We start from the raw sequence: 22,000 nt of genomic DNA on the forward strand, positions 1-22,000 counted from the left end.
GTCGTAGTTTTTTTTTTTTTTTTAAGAAAAGAATGTCACTTTGGTTTTTAAATCGATACGAGATTCTTACATGAATTTCTAAAATGAGGAAGAAAAAGTCTTTTTTAAAATATCATGTCAATTCAAAATTAAAAAAAAATGTGACGAGAATATATTTAAAGAATAAATTGATAATAAAAATTAAGTTCAGGAATTTATTTATATTTTAGAATCTTAATTGACATTTTAATACCAAATATTACACAATAAACCGCTTTAAAAGACTCTAGTGGTTAATTACTATTTTTTTAATCTTTTAACTTAAAATAAAATAAATAAATAACTCGTGTAAAGTTATTTTAAGCGTTCTCAATTTTTTACATTTTTTTTCAAAAGTAAATCATATCATTAATAAGTTTTTACCATGCATGTTTAAATTCAGAACATACTATTTATAGAGCAGAGGGACTTTCTCGCAAAAAACAGAAAGAAAAAGATTTATACATTTTCTTTTAGTTTTTGAGATTTGTAATAAGTTTATTTTTGGTCTTCATATTTAAAACCAACTTTTTCAGTATTTGCAATTTCAGAAATACTTATTTTATATTTCAAATATAATTAAAAAAAATTGTCTACGTAACTAATAATTATGAATTACTTAGACGATAGCCTGTCTTGATTTTAAATTCAGATCTATAAAAATTTATTTCAATATATTTAAATATAAAATATTTGGACAGAAAGATTCAATATTTATTTTAAATTATATGAAATAAGTCCAACTAAGAAATTAAATGTTTAAGTTAAATATATACTAAATATTTTAAATGCAGTAAGAGTTAAGATTACCCACTTCAGAATTTTCTGATTGGTATAATTGTCACGCCTCATTTATTAAGGTGCTGAGTCACCACTGTGATTTCATTAATACACCCACATCCCACGTGCGGTGTCATTAATGTGCACTCACATTCTCTGAATCCCTCTGACATGTGTCAATTCGGAAGGTTCTGAGTGCAGTAGTGGAAGCCAGGTGTCAGCGCAAGAGAAAACGTCCGTTTGACTTGGGAAGAGAATTGAGTTTTCTGAACACTCTTCCCCTTCTCTGCGCACACCTTCATCTTCCTCAGAAATTCAAACCTCCATTTTCTCCTCCTCCTCTCTAGAACCTTTCTTCTTCTCTCTTCTGCAACTCACCATCCTCTTCTCCGATCACATTTCAGAAAACGCAGAAACCTTCCCTGCACCGTGAGCTTCATTTTGAACCGAACGGTTTTGGGTTCTGAAACGGGTAAGTTGCACGTCCTCAACTACTCTTCATTTTCAACATGCAAGTCTCATTGTGAATTTGCATGCACCTTCTCTGAACCAATATTGGTTTTCTGTAATTTTTAGTTTAAGGAGTTTTGGGTTGAACGTTAAGGGTAGAAGAGTGTACTGGAATCTGGTTTTCCTTCTGAAGAACGAATGCACATTCCGGGTAAGGGAAGCTTATTAGATTTAATTCTTGTGTTGTGCGTTGTTGCATGATTGTTCTGTGATGTTGCACTGTGTTGGATGAATGTTATATGAATTTTGGTTAAGTATGATTTTTGATATCAAATGTTAGTATATGATTTTGATGATGAGATGATGTATGAAAATGTATGAATTGTACTATGATATGAATGATTTAATGCATGAAAGTTTATACTGGAAAATATGATTACTGTATGTGGAATGTAAATATGAAAATCCTATGAAAATGAACGTTCGTATCGATACGGTCATTGACCGTTCGGTAGTCTTGGTAAATTCTTTGAAATAGTCGAACCCTTTCATTTGGAAAGGATTTCCCTTTGAGGACGAACGCCCTCTTATATATATAGCTTTACGTTTGAGCGTTCGGCCAAACGTAGACTTCAGGAGTGTTGTGTGAGAATTTGAGAAGCCTGAAAGTATATCTTTGAACTCTTAGTTAAATTATTAAGACATAAACTTTAAGTATCTGATCTATATTAAATCCCAAATTTCTATGATTTTGAACCAGTGAATAGTCTCAACCCAAAATGTACGTTCTAAGTGGCGCTCGGTCTTATACCGAACGTTCGTCCCAATACGTTCGTTATAAAGTAACGCTTGATCCTATGCCGAACGTTTGTTCCTTCAGTAATCGCCAACGAATCGAAATAGCGTTCGTTCTAAATTCTCCTAACATTCGTCCTACAACTTAAATAGCGTTCGTCCTAACTTTCAGTAAATTTGTGTACCGCGTTTGGTCATTTACTGGCAGGCGGTTATTCCAATCAAATTGTTCTTAGTACATTTAGTACTCGTATTTTATCCTCATTCAGTTGAATTGAATCTGAAATCTTGTCAAGTGAATTATTCTAAGTTTAATTGTTCTAGAATCAGTTCATTTAATTGATTCAAATTTTAATAATGTTCGTCATGAAAGATGAGTGAGCTTGATTCCTTTGTAAATGAAGTCCCTTTGGTCTCGTTCTTGACGTTCGTCCTCGTTATGAAGAGGATTGAACGTTCGTCTTTTTATACAAGTGGAACAAAGAATGAAAGTGTTAATAAGAGGTTGAATTAAGATGTGTGAACACTATGAAAACTGAAATTGTGATTGTGGAATTTGAACGAGCGTTTCAGGGAGGAACGACTCTTGGTTGGAAATTGAGATTTGTAAGTATGAACGTGGTAAGCTTAGATGGTGGTTCATCCTGATATTCCGTGAGTGCTCATTCTCAAGTAGAGAGGAGTATGTCATGCGTGGGAATGGCAGGAGGTCTAGTCCATAACTGTAACTTGGACAGAAAAGACTAACCTCAGGTGGCTACTGATGAGCATTCCAGTTACCCCACCTGGGTGCACGGACGCCTTAGCTACACAGGATTCATACAGTCCGGACGGTCGGTCTAGTATCAGGATTTTGGATGAAATTTATGTATGAATTGAATGTATATGTGTGAATGTACTTGCTGAATTTGATAAGTATGAAATATCTGTTTGACTTGAATTAAATTCAATAAGCTTACCCTTGCATTTCCATTGTGTTGTCTGGTTATGTACATCCGTCTTGTCAAATGCGATGATCATCCGTGTGGATGTGAGCAGAGGGAGATGTGTCTCTGGAGCAAACACTGGAAGATGAGATCCCTGCTGAAGAAAATTTAGTTGAGGTTGAAGTGAAGGCCGAACAGTAGCGCGTTCGGTTTTTAGTTAGAATATTTAGGATATTGGGCCGCTGTGAGCGAGCGCCCTTTTACTGATTGTAAATATTAGGACGTTCGGTAATTGTTTTGTAAACCGTTCGTCTTCATTCTTTTGTAAACGCTCGCGAATTTCATCTGTGTTTATATATATTAGGCCGTTCGGCCACTTTATGAATTTCTGCTCTCTTTAATTTTAAAACTGTTTTGCCATATTAATATATGTGATTATTCTATTATATAGTTGCTGACTGTATAATTTTGGGATGTTACAATAATCTTGTTCGTCAGATGAGAGTAATTTAACAAGTTCATCAAAACAACTCGAATCTTAGATGACTAAAGTAATTTCCCAGAAAACATAGCAGATATTCCTTCAGTAATTTCTCTGTTATAATCACTGAATTATGAATATGGAAACTGTTAACATGTACAAGACGAACAGACACACAAAATCAAAGATGAATCCCCAAAGTAAATATGAAACAACACAGAAAAGTTGATTACAAATCCATGAAACACAAACCAGAAAGAAACAAAAGACATCACCACCCCTGAATTGGCCACCGTTTATCTGGATGGGGAAGCCAGGAAGAGCGTTTCTTCTCCTTCTTTACCACCCTCTCCGCCATCATATTAGGCTCTTCGTGGGGAGATGAAATTCTCGCAAAGGAGAAAACTTTACCAAGAAGCCCCGCACCCCTTTTATTTTTCTTGTACTTTTCACTGAAATCGTATTCACCACTTAGCCTCATCGACTGAGAGAGTCTCTCGTACCCACATTCCGATGTTAGATTTTCTGATGAAAACGGTATGCGGTGTGACTTTGACAACCTGAAACTTCTGCTGAACTCCATCAACCTCAAATTCTGGTCTTTTTTATTTTTTGGTTCCAGAATTGGTTGAGTTCCTGGAATTATGATACCTGGGAAATGATGGGATGATTAGTTGGGTTGGGAGATGTCTTCATTTATTTGGTTGGAGATTCTTTCGTCTGAAAAGGAAAGGGGGTCAGTTTTGGAAGAATACTATTCAATTGATGCGTCCCAATCCCCACCATGGCGTGATGGGGTTGATTCATTGATTGATGTGACTTTAGTGTTTGCAAAACATTAAATATAGTAATACATTAATTCATTTGGAGGTATATCCTTTTGATCATGCACTGTTTTGCTTAAATTGTTGGCTTTGACTTTTCCCGGGCAGTGGAATTCAATCCTCAAAATCAAACATTGAGTTGCCGAGTTGGCGAAAGGAAAAGTCAAACTAAAAGGAGAATGAAATGCTAGACTGGATCATGGACGTTAAGACCTTGGTCTTGCCTTCAGACCTTGGTCTGAAGAATTGAGAAAAATTACGTCTTTTATCTTAAAAGTGCAATTATAATCTAAAAATTACTAGCTTATTCTGATTGAACAATTATTCAGTAAATATTACAAATATGATGCGTTTAAGATTTTATTTACACGTTTTGTTTGGTAACTTGCCACCACTGATATTCCAACTCAAATTTCACAATGTTCCAATTACCAAAGTAACCTCAAAGTGATAGAGTACATTACATTCTGTGATATGTTTTTATTGTCGATAAGATTGGTAGCAAGAGCTAAGCTGTAAAAGACTAAGAGGAGTACGAAGAAAAAAAATAAATTCTTTCACACATTTAAATTTATTCATTTAACATTATCCTTAATTACTTTTTATTTTCTTCTTTTTAAAAAAATACAAAAAAATTATATTTTTATAATCATTTTATTCATGATACCATTACTTTCACGCCTCCACAATCGTGACATGATATCCTCAAAAGCTACGAAATTTATCATGTTTACCGGATATTAATGTGTTTCTAAACGTGCCCTTATCGTAAATCATGGATGTGCCTTATCTGTCATGGAGCAACCTCACTTTACGAAAAATAAAATCCATTTTTCCGTAGCAGACCAAACCGCATTGACCAGATATGCCAATCGTATGTGACATAGGAAATCATCGGTTGTGGTACCAGAATGTTTACAAGACAAACAGCACTTCGAGAAGCATTGGCATTAAATAGCAAGAGACAGCATAAAAAGGCGGCCAACTCAATTAAAAATAATTAAACATGATGCGACGTATATCAGTAAATATAATTATCATTTGTCAGACAAAAGATATAATGCTTACTTTCCACCAAAACAAATTAAACGTCATGGCATGAACTATGAGTGCTAAGGACCGGGCCAACCCATAAAAAGACCATTTCAGCATATTCTGTAGTGGAAGGTACAAAGGTATGACATGATGATGCCTAACTTGATTTACAAACATTATCGCATGCTACATCCAATGTGAAGAAGTTGGGAGTCGAAGAGATAAAGCTTCGCGAAAGGTAAACACCGTCCAACTAATTTCCATACATATGGACTACTTGTTATATCATCATAAGCGGTAAATGCCCTGTACAATAGTTATTGATGTATTATGTCTCGTTGCTCACAGTTCATTGGAGTAGAGGCACTCATCCACAAGCTGGCGGAGGTTGGGATTCTCCAAGGCAGCAGCAACTCTTTCTTTATCATTTAACTGCTTGTTGACTGCAAGAAGAAGATTTCAAGAATTATGTTGTAGAAAGAAAGGAATCCGAAGGAAACTGTTGTTTCTCAGTGAGGTACAGGGGTAAAGTAAAAGGGTCATGAAGTTGACGGGCAAAGTAGTTTCGGAGAAAGAGGAAAAGACTTAATGTTAGGAATGGATAATCTCGGTTACAGGACTAGTCATGTTCAAATTCTCTCTTAATAGACATTAAATAGATCCTCCTATCTAATAAATTCCTCACCCCGTATTTAATGTCTATCAAATCTACAAGATATGAACATGACTAAATCATGTCAAATTCAGCCACATGAAAAGTCTAAATTGTTGTTATTTTGGCAAATGTTTAAACCTCACCTGATTCTTCGTCAGCATGAGATCCAGGAGAAACCTTGATGTCCACCTGCAAAAAGAAAAATTAGAATAATGGATGGGATTAATTATCAGACAGGAGACAATCTAATCAGAATGGAAATGAATTTTCAGCATTAGAACTACAATCAACATTCAAAGAAAGAGCCTGAAGGAGCAAGGGGAACTAACAAACCACCAACCATAAATGCCAATCCCAAACACTTGCACCATAGTGGGATGATTAATGTTCTTAACAATAAGAACAAAAAAATCTAGGGTAAAACAAAACTTAGAAGTTAGCACACGACAGGGATATGATAGACCTGTTTTAGAGGGAATAACAAATAACAAGGGACAGAACAAATCAAGGCAGTAAAGGTCACACTTCACTGCAAACAGGTTTGGCAAAAAATGGCGCAGAGGTCTCAGGAAGTATTATGAAATGGTGGCATGTGGCAGCCAACCTCAAAAGTGCTATAGAGGATAGCAAGATAGTAGCTATTATGAAATTTTCTGTCTGGTTTATATAATACATACTATATATATAAATTCTCCAAAATCATAAAATTACTCAAAATTCAAGCCTTAATAAGAGAGACTGGATGTATAAATTTCTCTATAAACATTTTCAGGAGGGAGAAAAAGATAAGATCTGTATGCAAACTAAAAATTAACTTTGCACAAACTAACTTATAAAAAACTTTCTCATATTAGCTTTTTCTAAAAGTATATGTAGTGAAATTTATCCAAATAGACTCATAATTAACAATAAAAGTCATAAGTGCTTAAGCAAAGCCCACAAGTAAATAACACCAAAGTCAAATACAAGTTTTCAAGTTAGGAAGCATCAATCATCATCTTCTAAATCAAGCCCTTCTTTATAATTTGTACAGCTATTACAGCTGTAAATTTCAATTTTTTGAAATTTAAATCCCAAACTTAGCCCCACCACTCCAAAAAAGTCTTAACTTCTTTGTTCACAAAGCTATTTTCGGAATTAACACATTCTGTAGTGCACTATTTAAAACCCTGGTTTCAGGGATAAACAGAAACTATGGAGAGCAGAGATTGGGGATAACAAATTGTCACAGCTGACCATGCTAGGAGATGCCGGAAAAGTGTGAGTATTTCTCATAAAGAACAGTACGTGCTAATATATAACAGAGCGCACACAAGTGACTGAGAAAGTAAAGTCCCAGTTCTGACTAAAAGGAGGGTAAAAGTCCAAATCCACTCCTCTAGACAATGCTATTTCATGGTTAAAATAGATTTTCTGCAGGTGATTCTTATAGAACCTGCCTGTTCCAGCCATGATTTTCTGCATTTCTGTCCGCTACTGCAGCCGCTACTTCAAACTCAAATGCTTTTCAGTATATGCAACCCCATTTAATAAGCTAGAATCCACTACACTCAATGATTATCCTCATTATTCTATCCCCAAGATTCATAACCACTCTGGTTCTTCTGGAATCAAATTCTTCCCGATATGCAGAATGGAAATGGACCCTGGCCCCATAATTTATATACAAAGGAAAAGACAAATAAAAATACCTTCTTTATATTTTGATGGACCGAATATCTTAACATACTCAATTGAAAGGAAAAAGAAATACAACACTTTTTCAAGGAAATCTGCATAGGAATAATGCACACTTCACCTTTATCTATCAAACCAAACCGATCACAATTCACAAATCTGCATAGGTAAAATATTGAACCCGATTCAGATGCGAAGCATTCACGGAGTTAAATCTCGGATGTATATTTTAAGGATTAAATATAAATCCTCCGATCTTCATCGAGTGGTTCGCTTGACTGAATGCATTTCAAAATAGACAAACTGCCTGCATGGTTCAAATCCTTGGGCACATAATTAAAAGTTTGATTTAGAAACTACGACTTAACCATCTTCATCCAACTGTTTTAATTGATCGCGTGAATGCATTAGCATTAAATCCCAGATGAGATGAAGCTTAAGCCAACAAAAACCTATTCGCTCCATTTATTTTCCAGTTTCTTCTCTCGTTTTATTCACACTTCACACGTTATCAATTCCCAGCAAGCTCTTAAGCTTAAAAAATAAACAAAAAGAGAGAGCAGGATATGCAACCCACAAACAAGACACCTCATAACAGTATAGATCAATAATTGAGAAAAGCAAAAACATGCAGGAGCGAAAATGAGTAGCAAGGAACAAACTTTGTAATGAGGAGGAAAGTAGTGCTTCAGTTTCACTCTCAGGCAGAGACCAATAACCGTGGCCATGCTACAGTGCTGAACGGTCGGCGTAAAAGTTATCCTAAGCAAAGATAATTGAAAAGTGAACAAAACCAATATATTAATAAATCCTAGAAAGAGAAGAGGAGGAATTTGAAACTCACAGAATTCGGCCTAATTTGTCATCGACGGTGATTGATTCCTCGGAGAGAACACTGAGCTGTTCCAAGGAATAAGGATGTTCGGGATCCCGAATATCCCTCACGAAATTTGTCAAAGCGAAGTCAAGGATCTCAAGAGTATAGCATCAAGTTGAAGCCATCACAAAAAATAGTGAAGCTAAATTTGGAAATGAAAGCGTAGAAAACAAAAAAGGATATCATAAATATCGAGAGGATCAACGGCGTGAGGATCTTCGGAACGAGCGATTCGCTCCTTCTTGGCGTGAACCACGGGGTTTGCATTGATCAGACCCAGCGTCATCCTTTTCTTTCCACTCTCACTCTCACTCCCACGCGCAAAACTCACCAACCATTTCTTCCTCTGTTTTCTTTCTTTTTCTTCTTAAACCACGCACCTGCTATAGTTCCTCTTTTTTATATATTAAATATCTCAGAAATCTAAAATATACTAATATTTTTATTTATTAAATAAATATTTAAGTTCTTTTTCTTTATATATTTATCCATACAGGTCACTACTTTTCTCTTTCTTTTTTTCTTCATTGCTATTTTGTTTCACATTTCTTGCATATTCTCAAAGTTATTGATTGCTAAAATGTTTAAACTTTCTATTTGACTACATCAAATTTATGTATTTTCAATACTCATTTTTGTTTATTTCTCTTTATCTCATTGTTTTTTGTTTTCTTATTCATCCTTTGAATCCTTTTCGTATTCCACAACAGACAAAAAAAACCTTCTGTTTTATTTGCGTTAGTTGAATAAACTCTCAGATAGAATAATGTCCTAACTAATCTATTTTTAACTAAGAAACATGTTATATATATATATATATATATATATATATATATATATATATATATATATAGGGTTAAATATGTTTTTGATCTCTTAACTTTCACTGAAAATTGAAATTAGTCCCTCTTCAAAACTTTGGACTAATTTAGTCCCCAAACTTTAGAAATGTATGAATTTAATCCTTTTAACCAAAATTTGTTAACTTTATTTGATGTTTCAAACGCATTTCTCAGTTAACATTGAAGCAAAAATGTATCAAACGGTATAAACAACTCAAATGCTATCATGAAACGCACTTGAAACATCAAATAAAGTTAACAAAATTTGGTTAAAATGACTAAATTCACACATTTATAAAGTTTGGAGACTAAATTAGGCCAAAGTTTTAAAGAGGGACTAATTTCAATTTTCACTAAAAGTTAAGTATATATATTAATCCTTATTATTTTAGATGATAAAACCTAAAGTGCACTAAAAATAAAGAATTAAAATAATATGTGTAAATTTAAAATTAACATTTTTTAAATATAAAATGTTTATAACTGTATAAACTAGATAAATAATTAAATCTAAAATAACTGCGACATTCTTTTGTTAGAGGAAAATAAAAGCGAAGAAAAGAAATAAAAGAGAATAAGAAAAAAAATCATTTTTTATTCCTTCTTTGATATTAAAAACAAAGAAGATTAATATTTCTTTGAACCCACAAATTAGGGAAATAATATTTAAAAAACTTGTTATGGATTTAAATAACAATTTAATATAAGTTAATGAAAAAAATAATATTTTTATGTTAGCGAGCATTTTATAAGATATCCTGTGTGCATGTGGTCATTTTAGAAGGTTGTAAAATTGAGAAGGTAAGTTAATGAAAAAAACTTGTTTAGATTTAGACTTTTATGTTATATATTTTAATTGTTCCAAAGTTTTTATCTAGGTCCCGTAGCTCAGTTGGTTAGAGCGTTGGTCTTATGAGCCGAAGGTCGCGGGTTCGAGCCCCGCCGGGACCATACTATTCAACTTAATTTTCAATCTTTTGTAATCTTTAATTTATTTTATATTTAATGTTTACCTTATATCAATAAAATAATATTTACTGCTAATTAAATAATTTTAATTTTGAAATAATTAATATACAAATTAAGTACACTTTGTACATAAAATAACAGTGCATGACTAGATTTATACATTTCAAGTAAGGAAAAACAAGAGAAATGAAAGTAATTATTAAAATACAAATCATAAGAAAGTTAATTTTAATCAAACATGTTTTTATTCAGTGGAAAATTTTCATTATTTACATCTTTGTTATTTTCCGTGTTAACTCACCACCAAAAACCATATAATTATTTAATTTAATATTGTTTATTAAATGAAATGTTTAAACATAACCTAAAACACGAAGGAGGAGTTACACAAACGTTATAACAGCAAAAAATATGGTTTTATAAATTAAACAAAAATATATATTAATGTTAGTTTAAACTAGTTAACAAAAAAAAGTTAAAATTCATTTGTACACATCCAAATTTATCTTATTGTGACGTATGACTTATTTATAAACGAATAAATATCGTGTATTAAATTGACAAGTATCCGGTCCAAAGATGTTTTACCAAGTTATATTATGCCAACTAAATTATAGTTAAATCAAGAAGTAAACATTCATTCAAGATTAACAGGTATTGGATCACGTGACCCAAACTTATATAAATAAAAGACCCATAAACAATAATATAAATAATATATTCTAAAAGATACATTAATTATGTAATTATTACTTATTCACACAATTAATTAACTTAAATGTTAAAATATTTTTTTTAATCTTAACCTTAGTTAAAAAATGACTTGTTAAAATTTTGAAACGTTTAGAGTGATTCTTATAGTCATTACGAAATATGTTTAACATGTAAAAACACATTTTAAACTAAAACTAAGTTTTCATATATCCTTTACTTAAATTTGTTAATTGAAACTAGTTTTATGATATTTTTTCTCTTTTGATAATTTTTAATAAACTAGTATCTTATAATAGAATAATCTTAATTTTATTTTATGATTGAAAAGTTAGTTTGTTCTAATATGTTGGTGACCGAGTGAAATAAATTGAATTGGTATATTTCATTCACTACTTACAAAACTAAATAAATATCATGAAAAACAAATAAAATAGATTAGAAAAAATGTAAAATAGAGACTTAAATAAGGAAATATGATGAATTTTAGTATAATATATTGGACTTAAGAAAAATATGCCAGAAATTAAAAAATAATAGTGTTATTCGTTAATTCATATAAAAGAATATAAAAAAAACTATATTAGAAATTAAGGGTTTAATAATTTTTTTAACTATTGTGATAATATTTTTCAATTTTATTTTATTGGCATCCTATTTTAAAAAATAGTCAATATATATATATTTTTTAAATTAGTAATAATGATATTATTTTAACGTAAAATCATGTGGAAGTGAATTTGAGCGGCAAAAAGCAAAAATTAAACATTTTACTTTTGTACAAAAAGTTTATATATAAACGAAATAAAACGATTATAACTCATGTATTTATCTAGTTTTGCCACTCATGTGTGTATTTTTCTCTTATACACTGAACAATGGATTATTTAACGAAACATCATACTACAAATTGATTGTGAAGAAAAGGTATTTGGAAAATAGCACTTAATTTAAACCCATTGCTTTGAAATCACACTGACTCTAATATTTCGATCTCTTATTTCAAACCACTAAACCAATTATTTGTCTTTTTGACGTGGAACTGGTTTAGTTTTTTAGTTATTTCTTCATAATTTCATCTGATCCAAATGATAGCATTATTTTTTTAAAATTCGTATTTTCACTATTTCATCACAATTTATGGGGTGAACGAATTGTGTAAAAAATGAAAGGCAAAATAAAACAAGGGATTAGTTGTAATTAATGTATGCAATTGTTCTCCTTTGTAAAGTTGTAAAAAGAAAAGGGTGTGATTGAGTTAATGAAGAGGGAGTGAGGAAATGGTGCACAGCGCGTACGATTGCGTGGAGCTGGTGCGTGAGTGCCCTGCCAAGATCGAATCCGTCGAAGCCTACGGTTCGAAGCTCCTACTAGGTTGCTCCGATGGATCGCTCCGAATATTCGCGCCGGAAACGGAATTCTCCTCCGATGGGTCCAAGTCCTACGCGTTGGAAAGGAACCTTGTCGGGTTCGCGAAGAAGCCCGTGCTATCAATGGCGGTGGTGGAGTCGCGAGAGCTCCTCATATCACTCTCCGAATCTATCGCTTTCCACAAACTACCTTCCTTCGAGACCATCGCGGTGATCACCAAGGCCAAGGGCGCCAACATCTTCTGCTGGGACCACCGCCGAGGCTTCCTCTGCTTCGCCAGGCAGAAGCGCGTTTGCATCTTCAGACACGATGGTAACGCCGATTCATTTTCCTTCCCTTGCGTTTCTCGATTGTTGTTGCGGTTAATTGAAATTAAGAGTATGAGCGCGCGCAGGTGGCAGGGGATTTGTGGAGGTGAAAGAGTATGGCGTGGGGGATACGGTGAAGTCCATGTGTTGGTGCGGCGAGAATATATGTTTGGGGATTAGAAGAGAGTACGTGATTCTGAATGCTTCGACTGGAACTTTGTCCGAGGTTTTCACTTCGGGGAGACTAGCGCCTCCTCTGGTCGTTTCTCTTCCCACTGGAGAACTCCTTCTTGGAAAGGTATTGTTCTTTTCTAACGTGCATTGCCCAATATATTGGTGTATGTTTGGCTTTATGTTGAATTATCCAAAATTACATTGAACTATCCATTACTTGTTTAGTAAATTTTCTTATGTTCGGTTTCATGATGAGGAATTGACTTTGGTTGGGTCCATAATTGATTCTGACTATGTTGGATCCATCATTTATGGTGAAATTTACCACTAACTTGCTTTTATAACAAAATCATCCAAACATAAATAACTATTATTTCAAAAGTCAATATTGTCATCGCTTATCCAAAAACACACATAAGATTCGTTTCAATTTTTGTGTTTCGTACTGGGTGTTTTCTTAGGTTAGATGAAGAATTTGACATTTGTTTTGTTGATGTATTTTTTAGGAGAACATTGGGGTTTTTGTGGACCAAAATGGGAAGCTTCTTCCCGAAGGTAGGATTTGCTGGTCTGAGGCTCCTTTGGAAGTTGTGATTCAGAAGCCGTACGCTATAGCTTTGCTGCCCAGATTTGTGGAGGTAATTGACTGTCTGAAACAATTTTCGTTGTTCTTTTTTTGTCAAGTGGTTGTGGATTGATGTGGTTTCGTTTTACAGATTCGATCTCTCCGAGCTCCTTATTCTCTGATACAGACAGTTGTTCTTCGAAATGTCCGCCACCTTTGCCAGAGCAATGATTCCATGGTACTTGCTTTGGATAATTCAGTTCATGGACTCTTCCCTGTTCCCCTTGGAGCCCAGGTATTGCTAATATTGTTAAATGATTGACGCCTTTTTTATTTGTCACCTGTTTCTGGATTCCAATGCAAATGGCAGGCAGTGAATTTTCGTTTTGCTCTACACTATAAAATCTGTACTTAATTTTGTATTGCAGATAGTCCAATTAACAGCTTCTGGCAACTTTGAGGAGGCCTTGTCACTGTGCAAACTTCTTCCACCTGAAGATTTAAGTCTCCGTGCTGCAAAAGAGGGTTCAATTCATATAAGGTTAAATGCCATTTCGAGATTCTTCCTTCTGAAAAAAATATCCAGACATATTGCCTCTATTTTGTTTAATACCTTTGATTTTAAGTCCATCCAAACTCTGAGCATCAAGCACCGATTAGCTGGCTGTTTAAGTTTGTATTGATGCCAAATTCTTACATATTAGTTTCCAGATGCCTTGAAACTTGTAGGATTCAGTAGTTATGATTGAAATAAATCTCACATAGGAGGTATGGTCTAGCTTGTTTACCAGGATTCTGTACCAATGTGATCAAGATATCAAATGTAAACAAAAATAGAAATGTCTATAACTTGTTGTATTTGTTACTAAGTGTTCCTTGTATAAGAGCTTATTAAGCTTATTAGTAGATGTGGCTAATTGAAGTGTTACTAAGTGACTCCTGTTATCATGTTAATAAACCTAATAGAATCTGAGTTTAATTTGTTTCACCCAGTAGAAGTGAAATATATCCTCTTCTTTCACCAATGGGTAAAGCACATTAAATTTTTTTTAAAATCTCGGATTGTGTATCATACAATTAGATTGTGGTCTGTACATTCTAGTGGGAATTCCTGTATTTTATAACCATTTTGATATTGTACATAGTTGTATTATTAGGTTCGTAAAAATAATTTTTACAATATTTGTGTTATAATCAAAATCTTTACACTGCTAATTAAAAAGCAAGAAGAATAGGTGTGTAAAATAATTTCAGTGATATTTTCGCCCCAGAAAATTTGTATACATGTTGACAGTTACTGAACTCCTATGAGTTGTATAATGAAACCTGCATTAATTATAAGGTTAATTTTTTCTTGGAGGAGGATGTTGCCTTTCATGCATTTATATATATTAGTAGTTTTCCCAAATTACATCACCTCAACATATTAATCATTACTTTATACTTATCCAAAAGGGCTGTTAAATGTGTTTCTATTATGTTGCTACAGATATGCTCACTATCTTTTTGAGAATGGGAGCTATGAAGAGGCTATGGAACATTTTCTGGCATCTCAAGTAGATATAACCCATGTGCTTTCACTGTATCCATCCATTATTCTTCCAACCACAACTATTGTTCACGAGCTAGAAAAGTTGGACATTTATGGGGATGCTTCATATCTCTCAAGAGCTTCTTCAGGTGTGTCAGATGATATGGAACCCTCATCAACATCTCATATGTTAGAATCTGATGAGAATGCAGCACTTGAATCAAAGAAAATGAACCATAATATGCTTATGGCTCTCATAAAATACTTACAGAAGAAGAGATATAGTTTTATTGAGAAGGCCACTGCTGAAGGAACTGAAGAAGTCGTTTTAGATGCTGTTGGGGATAACTTTGCATCTTACAACAGGCTTAAGAAATCAAACAAGGTAACAAAAAATAAACTAGTTTTATTATATCTTCTGATTTTTTCGCATTGAATACATTTGCAATGTGATAACAATGATTTTTGGGGTAAAATTTATAAGCCATACCTTTCAATGGGAAGTCGACTTGATGAGTGTTATGCCATGCCTATATAAAGGTTTATTTTGTGTCGTGCATCCATGTGAATGTGTATTTAAATATAGTGTATCATGTGTGAGAACACACTAGATTACTTATTTGTTCGTTGTTACTTGATACACCCCCTTCCCTTGATGCACACATTCAAGATTTATGGTTGTTAAGAAGTGAATTTTAAACTTAACCCCACAAAACCGGCTTGTGAGATGAGGTTTGCACCTACTTATATACTCTAAATTGGTCTTATCTCTAGTCGATGTTGGACTTCTAACACCTCCTCACGTCAAGGTATATACATCTCGTGCGTGGGACTAGACATTAATTGGTGATGGTCTGATAGTGGCTCAATAGCGGATGGAACAATATGCCTAACAAACAATAAATCTCTCTAAGATAAGCTCTAACAATGACTCTGATACCATGTTAAGAAGTGGACTTTAAGTCTAACTCAATTCTTTTGAAAGATATGATGACATCAATTAATCCATTAATTACTCAACAAAGCAACACTTGACTTAAGATGTGATGGTTATAGAAATGGATAACTCTAAGCATTAAGGCATAGCTGGATACATTTTAAGAGCCCTCGCCCCTAAAGCCTCTCTCAAGTGGGTTAGGGTCATGGTGGTTTTACCCTCACTACAAAGAAAAAATGAGGTCACTCTCCTTTATTTTAGATATGTGTTAAAGCTGTTGTGTATAATATATATACCTTCCAAAGCATTTGTCAATGGAAAAATTCAAATATAAGTGAGTAGCTTCAGTTTTGAAGCCATCAAAAAGAATGAAGGGTGATTGGTTCCAATTGAGGTTTCTCAAACACGATTCGCCCCACTCGAACAACCTTCTCATATCTTCTTGGGATTCCACTCTTCACCTCTACGACGTCAAGCATCGTTCATTTGCAGGCTCCTCTTCTTGATTGCTGCTTCCAAGACGATGTCATTGCTTTCGTCGCCTCCTCTGATGGATGAATCCGAAGTTATATTTCGAGAATGGAAATTACCTTATCCAATCGGTTAAAAAGCCTGTCCAGTTTATACAAGTCAGTTTTCAATTATTGTCAATCTTCCTTCATCACCACTATTTGACTCTACCATAACTCGAGATGCTTCTCCAAGACCTTTTGAGGTATATTAACATAGTTCACATTCTATTGAGATTCCAATATAGGACCCATGTTTGATGGATAATGATTTAGTGGAGGTTATGCCTAATCCTTCTCTCGTACTTGGTTTGGTCTCTTCTAAAAAGGACCGGCCTATTACTATTCAAAAAGATACATGTTCATTATGCATGTTTCTTTCCTTATGTTATGCATGTTTCTCCAATTCTTACCTCAATTTCTTTTTCTTTGGAGTTTGGAAAAGTTTTCTAGTTATCAGTGAATACTTGGATGATTGAGAAGCAATTTTTACTATTAAGAATATGATGCATTTTCTTGGTGTTTGTTATCTTGAGAATTCCCTGTTCTCATATTCTGCCCCTCAAGTTTGAAGATGATGGGAACTTTTTTCTAGTTGGTTGATGGATACAAGATCTTTAGAAGTGAAACACTTAGCAACTTGAAAGTACTTGGATGCGTGGTGTGTTTTCACTTGTCTTGTTTTGTTGGGTAATTGATGGATTGATTGATGCCATCATATCTTCTAAAAGGATTGAGTTAGGCTTAAAGTCTATTACTTAACATGGTATCAGAGCCATTGTTAGAGTCTATTCTAGCGAAATTTGTTGTTTGTTAGGTATATTGTTCCAGCTGCTATCGGACCACCCGTTAATATCTAGTTCTACACACGAGATGTATATACTTCAGCATGAAAAGGGTGTGTTAAAAGTTCCACGTCAACTAGAGATAAGACTATAACAATGACTCTAATACCATGTTAAGAAGTGAACTTTAAGCCTAACTCAACTCTACAAAATTGGCTTGTAGGATGAGATTTGCACCTTTATATACTCTAAATTGACCTTATCTTTAGTCGATGTGAGACTTTCAACAATGGTAATGAGACAACCCAACTAACACAGGTTGAGCTAAACACAAGTTAATTCAACTTGACTCACTTTTTGGTGAGCAAAAAATTTTGTAACCCAACTCAACCAACCACGTGTTATTGGGTTAGGTGGGTTCATTCACTCAAGTATGTTTTGTTCCCTCAACTTATTTCATCTATTTTTTTCAGTCCAATAAAAAATGGATTGACTAGTGGACTTACCTATTTATAACAGTACAATCAAGGTGTTTACCTATTTCATCAAGTACCTCCCTCTAATCATAAGGACTCCAACCACTATATAATCTTCCTTTTAGAAAGACTAACCCCTCCTAACCAACTAACTATTTTTTTACATACTTTCTTCTCACATATACTTTCCACTTCCTATCATGTTTGGTTGGTGCCAGGTTAACTCACTTCCAACATAGTTTGGACCCATTTAACTTGTGGGTTTGGTTTACTTTAACTGACATGTAAAAAAATTGTATCCAATGCAACCATGTTTGAACCCATGGTAAGTTGGGTTGACTCTAAGGTTTGAACACATGTTGACACCCCTAATTGAAGGTGAAGTGGTGGGATGCATGATGTCCTTTATTTGTTTTGAAATATTAGAACAGTTATATAATACTACTAATTTTAACTCTGTTGTTACCGAGCTTATCACTTTATAATTATTGTTATGTTTCAGGGGCGTGGTAGTATGTCTGTTAGTTCTGGAGCTCGGGAGATGGCTTCAATATTGGATACTGCTTTACTCCAAGCATTGCTTCTAACTGGACAACCTTCAGTGGCTTTAGAGTTACTGAGAGGTGTTAACTACTGTGATTTGAAAATATGTGAAGAAATACTTCGAAAAGACAACCACAATGTTGCTTTATTAGAACTTTACAAGCACAACTCATTGCATCGGGAGGCTCTTGAACTTCTTCACAAATTGGTGGATGAGTCAAAATCTAGCCAGTCTAAAATTACACAAAGATTCAAGCCTGAGGATATTGTCGAGTATCTCAAGGTAATTTTCTATTCGGTTAAAATTTTATTAATTTTGTCCTTTAAATTTTCAAAATGTTGGGATGTCTAAATCTTTCCCTGCCTCAAACTATCTGGTATAGTTGGTACTTTGGATTTAGAAAACAATAGTGTCATAAATACGAGATTCTATGAGATAATGACTCCTCAATCCACTGGAGTTGATATATTTATTGAGGGTTCTATTACCGTTAGGTTCTAGCATTAATGGTGATTATATGAAGGTACTATTATTTTGCATTATTTAGTAATAGTGTATATCAGATCACATTGTGTTATTAAACATATGAACTTTTTGGGTCTGTGGCACTGATATGTAACAGCACATGTTTGAGAGATTTCATATATTGGTTAATTGACTTAATTTAGTTATTTTCCTCTGCATGGAGTTATGCTGGAAAATGCTGACTCTGTAATCACAACTTAATTAGAAATGTATTTGATCTCCATTACTTAGGGATTTTAAGTTTGCCAAAGAACTCCGTAACAAAAAAAATGCTTCTGGTTCTTATTTTTTAATTTGGTGGGTTTCTGATGCAGCCACTCTGTGGGACAGACCCTATTCTTGTACTAGAGTTCTCAATGCTTGTTCTTGAAAGCTGCCCATCTCAAACTATAGAGCTCTTTCTGTCTGGAAACATTCCAGCAGATATGGTGAGCTCATATTTGAAGAAGCATTCTCCAACCATGCAAGCTAGGTACTTGGAGCTCATGCTTGCAATGAATGAGAATGCGGTATCTGGCAATTTGCAGAATGAAATGGTGAGAATGACTTACATGTTTTTATTCCTACTTTTTCTTTGGGTTGGGAAGAAGGGTGGTGGACAAGGATTTCATGGAAGTAGCATGATTTGCTGATGATTAATAATGAGAAAATTTTGCATTTATTTACAGTTTTTTGTAATGTAGGTACACATATATCTTTCTGAAGTACTCGATTGGCATGCTGGTTTATGTGCTCAACAAAAATGGGATGAGAAAGATTATTCCCCAACAAGAAAAAAGTTATTGTCTGCCTTGGAGACCATTGCAGGATACAATCCAGAGGCTTTGCTAAAACGCCTTCCACCTGATGCTTTATATGAAGAGCGTGCGATATTGTTGGGAAAAATGAACCAACATGAATTGGCATTATCTTTGTATGTTCACAAGGTATAATATCAATTAAAAATCATCTATTCACTGTGAAGGGAAGGTGCATAGATAATTTCATTTTTTGATATCCCTAAGGCACTTCATTTCATTGTTTCATATTGAATGTGTGATATAAATCATTGTTTTAAACTAATGAATATTACGGTAAATGATTGTTTTTCGTTTGTAGCTCAACGCTCCAGAACTAGCGTTGTCATATTGTGATCGGGTCTATGAGTCTATGCGCCAGCCATCTGCAAAATATTCCAGTAACATATACCTTGTGCTTTTGCAAATTTATTTGAATCCTCGAAGGACCACAGCAGGTTTTGAAAAGAGAATTACAAATCTATTATCCCCACAGAATAAAACCATTCCAAAGCTTACTTCTACGCCATCCATGAGAAGTAGAGCTCGAGGTTCTAAGAAAATTGCTGCAATAGAGGGTGCAGAGGACACAAAAGTTAGTTTAAGTAGCACTGACAGTGGCAGGAGTGATGGTGATGCAGATGAATATAGTGAGGGTAGTTCTACTACTATCATGCTTGATGAGGTCCTTGATTTGTTGAGCCGCAGGTGGGATAGAATAAATGGAGCTCAGGCCCTTAAACTTCTACCGAAAGAGACAAAATTACAGGTATCCATTTCTTGTTGGTGCACCATAGTCGAGAAACACACATCAAAAGTGTTTTACTGATCTATATTTTGCTGTTACTTGTTTTGTTCTTTTGGGAGGTTTATTTTGCCAAACATTCATTAGTTTCTTCAATCTGGTTGGTATAAGAAATATATTATAATCTGCAGGACCTGCTCTCATTTCTTGGACCCCTTTTGAAAAAATCAAGTGAAATGTACCGAAACTGTTCGGTGATCAAGAGCTTGAGACAAAGTGAGAACCTTCAGGTAAGCATATACCAGGAATAAAATTTCATCTATTAATATTTTAGGGGGACTTGTAGGATAGGAGGCTGTGGTGGGGACTTACTAATTTTTTGCTTTTGGATGGATATGTTATGCAACATCATTATCTCGTACCCTCTAGTAATTGTACTGTAGTCTATTCAGATATAGACCAGAGCAAATGAGCAACACTCTGTTGCATATTCAGATACTTCTGCTTTGTTAATAGCAAGTGGCATGATTTACTTTGTTTCATACAGGTGAAAGATGAACTGTACAGTCAGAGGAAAACGGTAGTCAAGATAACCGGAGATAGCATGTGCTCTCTGTGCCATAAGAAAATAGGGACTAGTGTTTTTGCTGTCTACCCAAATGGTAGCACTCTCGTGCACTTTGTCTGTTTCAGAGATTCTCAAAATATGAAAGTGATTGGCAAAGGGTCTCAATTGAAGAAGCGATTATGAAACTGCTGGCTATATCAATTGGTGCTCCGGTTGTGTTGTTTGAGTGTGCTTTTACACATGGAACCTGCTGATTGGTGGATTATGATGATCACTGTAATTTGCCCTTCAAAGGACCCTTTTTTTGGCGTCAATTTGTGTGGAAAGTGAGATTTGATATTTTGAAGATCCTCCTATCCTAAAGTGAGATCTAGAAATTGTGAAATTGCGTAGGTGAATGCTTATCTTTTTTTCTTCAGTTGTAATGTAAATATTGAGTTAGAGGATTTATTTTGAGCATTGAAAGGGAGTAGATTTCCTCCCTCACGTGTTATATTGTCCTCACCAAAATGTGAAAGTCAAATTTGAGTATTTATTACTATTAACAATGCGGTGATAGCTCGTATATACGTTGAAAATAACTGCTATCACCAAGGATTGATGGAGAGTAATCTTAGTCATATAAAAAGTCGAGAACTATCGCAAAACCCGCCTCAAGTAAAATTGTACTTCAAGAAATTACGTGATTAGCTCAAATTCTTTCGGCTTATATTATAATAGATTTTTCTTGAGTATTTGACAATATGTTTTTTTTATTCAAATTTGATACCTAATAAATTATAAAATTTTGGTTTAAGTTTTTTTCAGAAAAGTAATTTATATTTTATTTTTTAAATATTTTACATTTTTCTTTTGGTTCTTTAATCTATTTTCTAGTATGATAATCTATATATTTTTCAATATACAAAATATTCTTATTACATGTAGAAAAAAGTTAGTGTTTTATCATTCTATATTACTTATTATGATATATTTAAATATTATGTATAAAATTGTTTGATGTAGTTTCTTATATATTGTTTATATGATATAATTTTTATATGATATAAAGGGGGAGATTAATTCGAAGATGACATAATAGAGTGGTCCACTTTCTTTCTATTCTTACTTGATCTCAATTCTATTGTAATTATTATAATATTATCA

At 33.9% G+C, this 22,000-nt stretch overlaps 2 protein-coding genes and 1 non-coding gene across 3 annotated transcripts; 2 read left to right on the forward strand and 1 right to left on the reverse strand.

Annotated features, from left to right (window-relative positions):
- Positions 1-5,246: 5,246 nt before the first annotated feature.
- Positions 5,247-8,901, reverse strand: LOC124824406 (MIP18 family protein (DUF59)). The gene is made up of 5 exons (XM_088101058.1): positions 8,700-8,901; positions 8,486-8,589; positions 8,304-8,403; positions 6,108-6,153; positions 5,247-5,752 (listed from the first exon to the last, which is right to left on the reverse strand). The coding sequence occupies exons 1-5, from the start codon at positions 8,802-8,804 to the stop codon at positions 5,652-5,654; spliced, it is 456 nt and encodes a 151-aa protein (XP_087957184.1). The 5' UTR covers positions 8,805-8,901; the 3' UTR covers positions 5,247-5,651.
- Positions 8,902-10,237: 1,336 nt separating this feature from the next.
- TRNAI-UAU (transfer RNA isoleucine (anticodon UAU)) lies at positions 10,238-10,311 on the forward strand. Its single transcript has one exon. It is a non-coding gene; the product is annotated as a tRNA-Ile (tRNA).
- A 1,940-nt stretch (positions 10,312-12,251) lies between these two features.
- Positions 12,252-21,347, forward strand: EMB2754 (Vacuolar sorting protein 39). The gene is made up of 12 exons (XM_047296832.2): positions 12,252-12,723; positions 12,806-13,017; positions 13,400-13,531; positions 13,610-13,753; positions 13,887-13,999; positions 14,948-15,374; positions 18,199-18,522; positions 19,080-19,301; positions 19,449-19,691; positions 19,864-20,310; positions 20,478-20,576; positions 20,834-21,347. Exons 1-12 carry the CDS (start codon positions 12,321-12,323, stop codon positions 21,035-21,037), a joined length of 2,970 nt encoding a protein of 989 aa, XP_047152788.1. The 5' UTR covers positions 12,252-12,320; the 3' UTR covers positions 21,038-21,347.
- The last annotated feature ends 653 nt before the right edge of the window (positions 21,348-22,000 follow it).

Source organism: Vigna umbellata, chromosome 10 (assembly GCF_029865625.1).
Source record: "Vigna umbellata cultivar VRB3 chromosome 10, Vumbellata_1.0, whole genome shotgun sequence".
NCBI classification, from domain to species: Eukaryota; Viridiplantae; Streptophyta; class Magnoliopsida; order Fabales; family Fabaceae; genus Vigna; species Vigna umbellata.